The 11,867-nt window shown below is 46.2% G+C and overlaps 1 protein-coding gene across 8 annotated transcripts; it reads left to right on the forward strand.

Moving 5' to 3' along the window:
* Positions 1 to 861: 861 nt before the first annotated feature.
* Cenpa (centromere protein A) lies at positions 862 to 8,822 on the forward strand. Of its 8 annotated transcripts, none has more exons than NM_001302131.1 (7): positions 871 to 1,098; positions 2,984 to 3,037; positions 3,677 to 3,813; positions 6,449 to 6,555; positions 6,967 to 7,044; positions 7,278 to 7,428; positions 8,023 to 8,822. In NM_001302131.1, the coding sequence occupies exons 3-6, from the start codon at positions 3,807 to 3,809 to the stop codon at positions 7,410 to 7,412; spliced, it is 327 nt and encodes a 108-aa protein (NP_001289060.1). In that variant the 5' UTR covers positions 871 to 1,098; positions 2,984 to 3,037; positions 3,677 to 3,806; the 3' UTR covers positions 7,413 to 7,428; positions 8,023 to 8,822. The 8 variants fall into 8 exon arrangements, 7 of the variants coding, with proteins under 7 accessions (XP_011239001.1, NP_001289060.1, NP_001289059.1 ...); NM_001302130.1 differs by having other exon boundaries at positions 3,723 to 3,813; XM_011240699.3 differs by lacking the exons at positions 2,984 to 3,037; positions 3,677 to 3,813 and adding an exon at positions 4,360 to 4,395 and having other exon boundaries at positions 862 to 1,098; positions 8,023 to 8,394.
* The last annotated feature ends 3,045 nt before the right edge of the window (positions 8,823 to 11,867 follow it).

Consider the following 11,867-nt stretch of genomic DNA (forward strand, 5'->3'; position numbering starts at 1 on the left):
TGCTTTTACTTCCCAAGTGCTGGGATTAAAGGAATACACAGATGAAGTCAGAGCACCTGTGGCCCAACCTCTGAACACTGCTGCACAGAGGACACCAAACTTTTGGAGGACATTTCAGATTCGAACCATGACACATTTCCATAGCAGCTGTGCCATTTTACACCACCCACCCCAATGTTCCACCAGGCTTCTATGAAACCACTGATTATATAAGTATTTTCCTGATTAGAGTACACGTTCATGATAGATCATTTAGAAAACTCAAAAAAGCAAAATGACGAAATTCTCTTTATTCTAATTACGGAGCCATGACCTGAATTCATATTACTCCCGGGAGAAAAGGAAAAGCCGGTTTTTTTCTCAGGCAATTCTGTCATTGTGTTTGATAGCATGGTCCAATAATAGTGCTGGCGCCTGCCCTGCCTGGACCTTGTCCTCAGATTCCTCCGTCCTGGCTGTCCCCACGACCCTATCTTCTGAAAAGGTCATGCAGTTAACCAGGCTTCTGAATCATATTTGCTGGTTGCTTTCAGGAGTGTCACGGGTGCTGTGTGGAGCTGTCACATTCTTGGGCATCTGTTTCCGTATTTTTAAAGCCACCTCAACGTTTGATAGAAAAGCATAAAACTTTTGAGGAAGTGAGCTCTACAAACCCACCACCCACGTAAGAACTGAGCCGTCCTGCCCAGAGGGCATCTGAAAAAGAGATCAACAGGAAAAGGGTGGGGAAATCCTGCCTTCCTTCCCGTCTTCAAGTACCCATTGGCTTCAGACCTTTATTCTCATTGGTTTATCTGGATGTCGCTCCACGCTGGCTTTCCAGAACCAGCCACTGAGAGTCACAAAGTTGGGATTTAAAAGATGCGGTGGGAGGGGCGGGTGATTTTTTGAACTGCTGGCGACCGAGTTCTGGCGGTCCTGACGCGCACCTTGGGCTTGCTCGCGTTCGGTTTCGGCAGCAGGACCAAGAAGGCTTAGGGAAGGCGGCGGGACCCGGCCCCTCGAGGCCAGCCATGGGCCCGCGTCGCAAACCGCAGACCCCAAGGAGGAGACCCTCCAGCCCGGCGCCTGGACCCTCGCGACAGAGCTCCAGTGTAGGTAAGCGAGCCTGCCCTGCACCTCCGAGGCCGGTGCGGTCATCCTGTGGGGCCGGGCCTGTAGAGGGACGGTTCCTGGTCACGGCTTGCCGCTAACCTCGCGTAGGGGTAATGGTTTTTTTGTTTATTTGTTTGTTTGTTTGCTTGTTTGTTCCTGACCGGTTTACAGCAGGGAGAAAAACGAAATGCAGACAAGACAAGGAGTTGGAGCAAAGACAAACTCATTCTGACGGACACGGGGTCTTTTTTTGCATTTATTTACTTTGCATGTATTTTGCATTTATTTTGTGTTCGTGCTCTGGCGACGGCCAGAAGAGAGCGTCGGAACCCCGGGGCCGGAGTTACAGTTGTGAGCTGCCCTTTTTTTTAGAGTGCTAGGAAGAGAACTCGGCCCCCCTGGAAGAGCAGCCTGGGCTATTAACAGCTGAACCAGCTTTCTAACTCCTACTCTTTATTATTTATTTGCAGCACTAGAGATGGAACCCAGGACTCCGTGTATGTTAGGCAAGGGTTCTACTACAGAACTATATCCCCAACCCTCTCCCCGACCCTTTTTTTTTTAAGACGGGAACTCGGTATGTATCGGTGTGTAGCCTTGGCTTGCTGACCTGAAACGTGCTATGTAGACTAGGCTAGCCTAGAGCTCACAGATCTCTGCCTGTGTTGGGGATGGTTGTATGCAGTGTGTATTCAGGAACTATTTCTGAGATCTGGTTACAATCCAGACACTGCCTCAATGTGATGTAAAAACTGTTTTCCATCACCTCTGATTGGTTAATGAGCTGATCAACCAATTGGCTGGGCAGAAGAAAGAAGAGTGGGACTTCTGTTCCCAATCAGAGGGTCCTGAAGAGACCAGGTGAGAAGAAGAGATGGAGAGACCATGTGGGTGAAGAAGGATTACTCATGAGGTCTGGATAAGAGAGCAGCCATGAGGACCCACATGGACCAGAGAGAGCCAGGGCAAGATCAGATGGCAAATAATGGGTCATATAGCCTGGTAACAGCAGCCTAGCCGGGTTAGAATATCTCAGAACCGCCGGGCGCGGTGGCGCACGCCTTTAATCCCAGCACTCGGGAGGCAGAGGCAGGCGGATTTCTGAGTTCGAGGCCAGCCTGGTCTACAAAGTGAGTTCCAGGACAGCCAGAGCTATACAGAGAAACCCTGCCTCAAAAAAAAAAAAAAAGAATATCTCAGAACCTACCTAGCTTAATGCCAGCAGCTTGTTAATAAAAAGGGGGGTAAGGAAGGACTTAGAATTAGATTTACATGCCTGCTTCTGCTTCTCTGGTGCTTGGATTAAAGGCATGCACCACCACATTCTATTTCTCATTGAGGTATGGTGAGCCCCTAAGGGAATAATGTGGTCATGGTTGTACCGCTCGACCAGAGCTGATGTTCGATGTGGACTTCCAGTGTAGAAGCAACCTTCCATTACTCTTATCTTAGGGAAAAGTTTTACATCAGCTGCGCCCACTTCTTGGCTCTCCTACTGCCCTTGTCTGCTGACCTTGTTCTTCCAGCCATTTGGTGCTTTTTATTCCCCCCTCCTTCCTCTCCATTCAGCCTCAGGCCTTGCTAGGTGCCCCCTCCTTTCCCAAGTCAACCAACCCTTCTTTTATGTGGGCCCTTAGACATATCTCCCTTTTGTGCTGTAAGGGACTTTGTGTTGTTCTTGCTACATAACAGCTCACGGCCATCTGTAACTCCATTTCCAGGGGATCCTTCTGGCCTCTGCAGGTACTGCACACACACAGACATGCACATAGGCAAAACAGATACACATACACATAGAATAAAATAAAACCATTTTAGGTGTGTGACAGTGACATCCATGTGTCCCAGGCTAACCCTGAGCTCAGGACACCCTGTCTCTGTATTCCAGGTGTTGGAACTGTAGGTGAGGGCCTGTGGGCCTGACTGGAGAGAGCTTTAGTGTGTAAGTCCTGCTTGAAATTCTCGGGCTCCCACCTGCTAACGTTGACCTTTGAGACCCAGCCTCAGGGTGTTTGAATGCAGTTCTTTCCAGGTCATCTCTGATCACTTCCGTTTCATAAACACCTGTTTGTGTATCATGAGTCTTGGAGTTCTCTTCCTCTTCTATTTCTCAAAATCTTTCTTTTCTGGGAGAGAATAAGTTCTCTCCATGTAGCCCAGTGGAGGTTCCTACCTCTGCCTCTCAGCGATGGATCGCACACGGCACGGCATTCAGTTCTCTCGCTATTCAAACTCCTTGAGTATAGTTTATTTTGATTCTTGGTTTTGGCTCCTTTTCCTTCTGGTGTTAGTCACATTCTTTGGTGGTCTCTAGTTGTGTTGCCTTCATTTTCTGTGAGTGTGTACCTGTTAACATCACCCTCTAGCCCCCAAAAGCCCAGATCTCGAAAATGGTGGGGTGGGGAGGAGGCAGCCATTTGTAGTTTATCTTTTAGTTATGGCCCATCATAGCTAGCTTCAGTTGACAGCCTGATACAAACCCAGGAAGGAGGAACTTCAACTGAGCAATTACTTCTATCAAACTGGCTGGCCTGTGGCCATGTCTGTTAAGCATTTTTTTTTAATTGCTTATCTTTGTCAGAGGGCCAAGTCCACTGTAGCCCACCACCTCCTATCTGGATTTAAAGATAGGGGAGCAGGCCGTAAGCAGCATTCCTCCAAGGATTCTGCCTCCAGATTCCTGCCTTGAGCTCCTGCCCTGGCTTCTGCTGATGGACGGTGAGTGACATATAAGCCAAATCAACCCTTCCCTCTCCAGGTAGGTCTTGGAGGTGGTGTTTATCACAGCAACAACAACCAAAGTCGAGCAGGGTCCTCCCTCTCCGTCTTCAGTGTCTCCAGTGTCTCCAGTCTCTACACACTGCTCTGCCTCTCTGTCTTCAGTGTCTCCAGTCTCTACACACTGCTCTGCCTCTCTGTCTTCAGTGTCTCCAGTCTCCTACACACTGCTCTGCCTCTCTGTCTTCAGTGTCTCCAGTCTCTACACACTGCTCTGCCTCTCTGTCTTCAGTGTCTCCAGTCTCTACACACTGCTCTGCCTCTCTGTCTTCAGTGTCTCCAGTCTCCTACACACTGCTCTGTGTCTTTGCTTTATCATCCTGACCTCACCGGTGGTTAAGTCTCCACCTCCTGCCTGGCACAGGCCGCCCCTGCACTGGTCCCGTCTCCCTTCTTCCATTTTCCTTGCAGTGTTCCTCACTGCTTGGGATCGAATTGGCTGGGCTTTAAATAACCTAGCTAAAGCTACGTGTTCCTGTTTTGCAGGACTAAGGATTGAACGCAGGGCCTTGTGTGTACAAGGCAAGTGTTCCTCCGGCCAGTTCCTTGTGTGTGCTTCTGTTTTGTTTTAGACATAATCATTTTAATCAGTCAATTACTTATATTTATTGACAGTTATACTACTTACTTATTTCATTTTCAGTATCACTACTGTATTTAATGTCTTGTTTATCTCAATAACTAACACTTGAGTTGAATTTAACTCAGCTATCTTTGTGTTTTTAAGATTTATTTTTATAAGCTGGGCAGTGGTGGCACATGCCTTTAATCCAAGCACTTGGGAGACAGAGGCAGGTGGATTTTGAGGCCAGCCTGGTCTACAGAGTGAGTTCCAAGACAGCCAGGGCTATACAGAGAAACCTTGTCTCGAAAAACCAAAAAACAAAACAAAATCAAAACGATTTATTTAGAGGGCCTGGAAATTGGCTTAATAGTTAGGAGCACTGACTGCTCTTCCAGAGGTCTAGGGTTTGATTCCTAGCACCACATAGTGGCTAACAACCATCAACACAGTGCCAGAGTAGCTAACTGCCCTTCTAACTTCTGCAGGTACCAGGCATACACATGGGACACAGACATACATGCAGGCAAAACACCTACTATACACAAATATTTTTTTAAATTATTTATATGTGTGAGTGTTTTACCTGCATATATGTGTGACTGTATCTATATATGTGTGTGTATATACATATATATATGTGAGCGTATGAATGTGTATGTGTACAGAAGTCAGACACAGGTGTCAGGATGTTGGATTCTCTGGAATTGGAGTTAGATGGTTGTAAGCCACCATATGGATGTTGGGCACCAAACCTAGGTCCTCTATAAGAACAACAAATACTCTTAGCCAATGAACCATCTCTCCAGCCCAATTTTTATGTCTAATTATATGTATGTGCACATTAATACAGGTTCCCAAGGGGGCCGATCACCAGATCCTGGCCCTAAAGTTACAGGCAAGTGGTTATAGGCAGTGTGAGCCAACTGCCACAGGTGCTAGGAACCAAACTTAGATCTTCTGTAAGAATGGTACATGCTCTGACAACTGAGCCATCTTCAGACCTTAACTCATTTGGCATTCTTGTTTTCTGCTAGATCTATTTCAGGTTATTCATTTGCTTCTGGTGAATTTGGGGTGTGTCAGGTTTTGAGAAGAAAATTTTTATATTTTTCATTTTTTTTAAGATTTTTTATTATGTAAATACACTCTGACTGTCTTCAGACATTCCAGAAGAGGACGTCAGATCTCATTACGAATGGTTGTGAGCCACCATGTGGTTGCTGGGATTTGAACTCGGGACCTTTGGAAGAGCAGTCAGTTTTCTTACCTGCTGAACCATCTCACCAGCCCCCATATTTTTCATTTTAAGTAGTCTAATATCAGTTAAGTTTCTTCTTCAACATTTTAGAGAGTTAGAAGTGTGTTTTCTGTCTGTGTTGTGGGGGATTGAACCCATGGCTTCGTGCATGTTAGCAAGCACATCACGGCAGAGCCACAGCTCCAGAGCAAAATGGTTTGGTTTGGTTTTTAATTTTGTATTTTTGTTTTCTAATGAGAATTTGAATTTTTACCAAACCTTGTGGCTTCACCATCCACATTCCAGACAGTAGCACTGAGTTACACCCTTTCCAAGGTCCCAACTTGGTCTCTAATGAATGCTAGCCAACTGTTTCCACTTCCCAAGGCTCCAGGGTAATCAAGACAAGGGATTTGTACTAGATACTCCTAATTCCTTCCAGCTAATGAGAAGAAAGACAAGGACCTAAAAACTGAAATTGCTAACTTTCCAGTCTGGTGGGAAGGACATGAGATCCATGAATCCTGTGGGCCCTGACAGGTTGGGTCTGTAGGGATGGAACTGCAGTCTGGGAAAGGCTTTGTGGAAGGTAATGTACAAACCCCAAAGCTCAGAGCAAATTCATTTCCCAGGCATTTCTTAAGCCCCTGTCAGCTTGCTCTGAGGATGTAGTTCCATGCTGAAGTCTGTTGCCTTCGTGGGAAGGTTTGTGTCTGCTGTGCTGCCACATACTTCCACTGCCTCTGCCTTCATGACCTACCTCTTCTGCTCAGGCTCTCAGACACTGCGCAGAAGACAGAAATTCATGTGGCTTAAGGAAATCAAGACCCTGCAGAAGAGCACAGACCTCTTGTTCAGGAAGAAGCCTTTCAGCATGGTTGTAAGTTCTAGAGGCCTTTACTCAGTCCTGGGCCACCTTTTCTATAATTCTCCCAAATGTGCAGGATGCTTGTGCATCTCACTGATGTGGCTGGAGGTTGTCTCCAACCCTCTGAGTCACTGCACACCCTCAGTTTTTATGATACTGATTTCTTCTCCTTACCCCTGACTATAATAGAACCTCTCACCCGGTTTACCTCCCTACCCTGAGGTTGCCTTGTTTCCTCACCACCCGTAAGCCATGCCAGTTCCTAAGCTCCTGGGAGTCCGTGCCTACTGAGCCAGGCCCTGAGGTCAAGGGCCAAGACATAATGGTAGACATGGATGCATTAGATACTTGAGAAAGTCCCTCGTCCACTTTTCAGTCACTGTTCTGTGGCTCTCTGCTCATCCCCGTCCCACTCCTCCACAGGTTAGAGAAATATGTGAGAAGTTCAGCCGTGGTGTGGATTTTTGGTGGCAAGCCCAGGCCTTGTTGGCCCTTCAGGAGGTAAGAAGGGGCAGAGATGAGTGAAGGCAGAAAGGAAGTACACCCCAGAGCTCCACAGGAGCTTATGGCCTACCACAGGCTGTGTCTGGCCTCCTGAAAAGAACAGCCAATGTGTAACACGTGAGGGTGTGGAAGCGGGTCTGATGGGTGGCTCCTGGATCCACCTTGTTCTTTGCTTCAGTCCTTTGAGTCTGTCTGTCCCCTCAGCCACGTCAGTGTTCTCTTCTGCCCAGGCAGCAGAAGCTTTCCTCATCCACCTCTTTGAGGACGCCTACCTCCTCTCCTTACATGCTGGTCGGGTCACGCTTTTCCCCAAAGACATTCAGTTGACCAGGAGAATCCGAGGCTTCGAGGGCGGACTCCCCTAAGCTGCCAGTGGAATGTGTAAGTCCTCCCTGATCCTCAGAGTGCTGCTTGTGGCTGGGAAAAGACTGCTCTGAAGGAGGAGTGGCAGCCATGCCCATCCTTAGTCCCTCGCCCTCTCACCTGTGCTCCCTAAGGAAGGCCTGAGCCCTGTCCCTTTGTGCAGTATTAAGATAAGAGTGGAGCTTCACGCTTGTAAGCCAACACTCGGGAAGCCCAAGACCAATGTGAGCATCTCACGCGTGCGGATGGGTGCCTGCCAGCACTATAGACTGAGATCTTTTTAAAAACAAGTGAACGGATGAGTTGTGCTCCGTATTTCTGATGGTACTTCTTACCATTTTACAAAGCCTAGACCCCCCTGCCCCACCCCTCCATCGCCACTTTAGTAAGGGTCTTATTATGTAATTCTGGCTGTCTTGGAACTGTATAGAGCAAGGTGGCCTCAGACTCACAAAAATCTCCTCCCTCTGCCTCCCGAGTGCTGGGATTAAAGTTGTGTGCCACTATGCCCAGCTTTGGGTCCTCGAATTTTAAGAAGAAGGGGGTGTTTGTTTGTTTGTTTGTTTGTTTTTAAATGCCTTGTTAGTAAATAATGATTCCTAAATTTCACAGACATTACCTGGAAGCTTTTGGAGTTGCAGCTTGACAGTGGTGTCGGAGGAGCTGGCTGGGTTTTGCTGTTTTTAAATACTGGCTACACGGTGCCCTTAAAACTGTCTCTGAAGGAGAAGACTGTGGCCTTCCCCCGACACAGAGGTCTGCCCACTCGCTCCCATGGACTCGAGTGTTTGCAGACCAAAGGTCAATTTGGTTTGTGAATTGCTCAGCCCTATGGCTGAAGGTTTCAGACACCCGATACCTGCCATGGTATGGTTATTTCACTCTTACTGCTCTGTTTGCATCTTTTACTATTAGTTTTTGTACTTTTATTTAAAATATAAGGAAGAAAAACCTGAATAAAGCGCTTGAATCTGTTGTATGTGAGCCGTGGCAGTCCCGCCATATAAATGCCTGCCTTCCAGAGTGACCTCATCCTGTCATCCATGTTTGTCTGTCAGTCAGCAAACATGCAGCTCTTCTTTAAAACCTAAGTAGAATTACATACAAAATCTTTTCTTCTCTTCAAGACTGGGGCTCGAATTCAAAGATTTGTACATGCCAAGCATGGACTATAATGCTGAACTACATCCACAGCCTGAAGTAGATGTCTTTCTGGTTCCTACCAGTGAATTCCTATCAAAAACGTCCAGAGTCTCTTATCTTTAGCTCTAAATCATATAAAATGTCTCATATCAGTCTGGAATTTTAAAATGTGTTTTCAGAATTTTTACAGATTAATTTTAGCTTATTTGGGGAGAAATAATAAAAAATAAATAAAAATAAAAATAATTCCTTAATGAAAGAATTGAAGTAAAGTTACTGTAATAGATGTTCATGCTTTTTTAGTAAATATTAAGCTCATCATTTTATACCCTTTGAAGCAGTTATAACGGAAACAAGAGAAGTGAGATGTGCAGATTTCCCACTGATGAAAGGAACACACAGAAAACCTGCCCTCTGTACTCTCGATAAGAGCAATGTAAGAGGTTTGCAGTAACGGGACACGCCACCTCCTGGCTTGAGGTGCTGTGGTGAGACCGCAGTGAGCACAAACTCCTGATGAAGACATGGCTGCTGACTGAACCGCTCCATAAACTTACCCTTTACAAACACTTACCGACGGATCAGATACATGCAGAGGGTCAAATACAGCTCGTCTGTGGTGATCTTAGAATTCTTTTCAAGTGCCAAGCAGGACCAGTGTTCTCAGGACTGCAGTGTTTATATGAGAATAAGTGTTTTACGTCCTGGTAACTAATAGCATGTAATGTGTAATGTTATGGTTTACCAGCATATGGTTTTAACAGCATACGTGAGGTTCCTTACTTAGTCAGACAATCTCTGGTGTTTCCAGGATCCACTGTCTCCCAGTATGGGATACATCGATCTTTCCAGTATGGGACACAACCTGATGCCATCATATCCGGCTTATTCTGTGGATCCTGGGGATGAGACAGGTCCTTGTGAGCACTTTAACAACAGAGCCAGCCCTCAGCCCAGTGCTGTTGAGCTTGTGTGTGGTCTGAGATATCCCTCACTGCACATGTATAGAGAGCGTTGCAGATACCTGGGCTTGGATGGCACAACTGGAGGGCTTTGTGGGCTGTAGTCTGGCCTTCCTTCCCAGTTGATAACCATGCTGCAGTCATTAGCTGCTTCTGTCCCTCGTCTTCCCTACTGTGACACTTGTTATCTCCTGAAGCGAGAGTCCAAATAAGCACCCCTTCCCTTAAGCTGCTTCTGCTGAGCATATGGTCACAGAGTTAAGTTAGCTAATATAAACCCTAATTCTCATTCATTAGCTTGTTTGAGATGAGGTCCTGCTATGTAACCAGTTTGTTCTTGAACTTGTTTCTGCCTCTGCCTCCCAGGTGCCCGAATTGGGTGCGGCACCCACGGCCTGGTTTCTGCCTTTCTCTGCTAGAAATCTCATCCTTTCCTAACCTTCCCATTAAGTTTATTTCTGTTTTCACATTTTTAATATCCAAGGCCTTTTTCTTATTTTTTGACTTTCTTTTTTTAATACATAAAATGCCAGTCACACTTAACTCAGTAAAACAAACCACTATCGCTGCTAAAATCAAAGAGGTATTGATGGAGAAGACAAAGAGATCAGGGAGCCTCTGCTGCCACAAACCCACCCTCATGGTGGCTCTGTAGGAATGAATCACGGTCCCCACCGTCATAACACTGACCTGGCTGTCTCCTCACACTGAGCAGAGGGCCATGCCTGTCAGCTGCTGCCCCTCAAAAGCACTGCCGAAGTAGGAAAGAGAGAGATCTTCCCTGCTCCTCTTACTCTCCAGGTCCTTCCCAGAACCTAAGCAGAAGCAGCCACACGGGAGTCTGAGAATGCCCCTGGCCAAGCTTCTAGCCTCCTTTGTTAGAAGAGTGGGTAGGGACCAAGCCAAAAGAATCAAGTAGCTCTTGTCGTATGAGTGCAATGGCACTTTACGTCTGTGATTTTCTGTTTTTGTTTTTCTATGTAGTAACTTTGCTCCAAGTTACTCCCTCGACACCCTTTAGGTGTTGTAGTCTCTTTAAAGATCTCCTTTCGCAGCTAACTTCATTTGCTTGAGGATGGAGACAAAAGCTAATTAAGAGGTATGAGCATGTGGCTGGGACTTGTCGAGTTTGAGCTTTCCTAGAGAAGGCTCAGATAAACATTTTAGAGGCCCTCATGTCCCTTCAGGATAAAGACATGCCCAGAGGGGGCCTAAGGCCTAGGTGGGTTTAAGAACTGATGCCCATATGCAAAACCTCTGCACAAACCTCCAACATGCCCATGCCTGGCTTTGGCCTCCTTGCATCCAGAGGCCCCTCTAATAACTGTAAGGGGGCATTGAGGAAAGGCAGCTGTGTAGTGAGTGGTAAGAGGAACTTGTAAGGGTTTGATTGTTTGCTAGTGACCCTGCAGCCAGTCCTGCCCAGCTCCCAGGGCTTCGGTTGCAGAAGGATTTGATGACATCAGTGTGGGGCTGGCGAAGGCTGTTGTGGTTGTGTAGAATGTGCTGGTTCGGCTTTGCCTCAGACGTCTTCGGAGCGGCTGGAATCAGTGTCTGCTTGTCCCTCTGCTTTTAACTTTGGAAAGTGTAGCTGCCTTGCCCTCCGTGGTTCTCCTCATCTCTGTGAGTTTGGGATGATTTTCTTAAGTCTGGACAGAATCTTGGTTTGGCAGTTTTCTTTCTTGACGTGAGAAGGCTATCTCCATGGTTTTCTGGGTTCTGTTTTCCCCCCTGTTGAGCTATCCCCGCAACCCTTCCTCTTAGAAGCAAATACTATATCCTTGATTTATCTTTTCTTCAAAGATGTTTCCTTGTTTCTGGTGTTCTGCAATGCCATTATGATGTGTCTAAATGCAGATTTCTTTTTCTTAGTTTGCTTGACATACATTGGGCTTCTTGAATATGAATATGAATATATCTTTTCATCAGTTCTCACCCATTATTTCTTCAACACTGCCTCTCCCCAGTCTCTCTTCTCCCACCCCAGTTCCAGTCACCTGTTCTTCAGGCTCTTCCCTGTGTCCTCTATCACTGCTTTCAGATGACTTCTGCCCCACCTCCTAATGCATTGAAGTTGGTTTTTTTTTTTTTCTTTTCAGCTCTTCCTAATTTACTTTTAAACCTTTCGATTTTCTTTTCTTTTTTTTCTTTCTTCCTTTATTTTATTTTTTCATGTTTATTCTGTTTTGAGATAAGGTCTCATTATATGGTCTGGAAAACAGAGGGATATTCCTGTCACTGCCCACTATGCTGAGATTAAACATGTGTATCTTCTGGCCTTTGTCCATTTTCTTAGTTTAGTTGTTGTGAGGTATAATGGCACCTATTCCTGGTTGTCAACTTGACTATATC

This window comes from Mus musculus, chromosome 5, assembly GCF_000001635.26.
Source record: "Mus musculus strain C57BL/6J chromosome 5, GRCm38.p6 C57BL/6J".
In the NCBI taxonomy this organism is placed as follows: domain Eukaryota; kingdom Metazoa; phylum Chordata; class Mammalia; order Rodentia; family Muridae; genus Mus; species Mus musculus.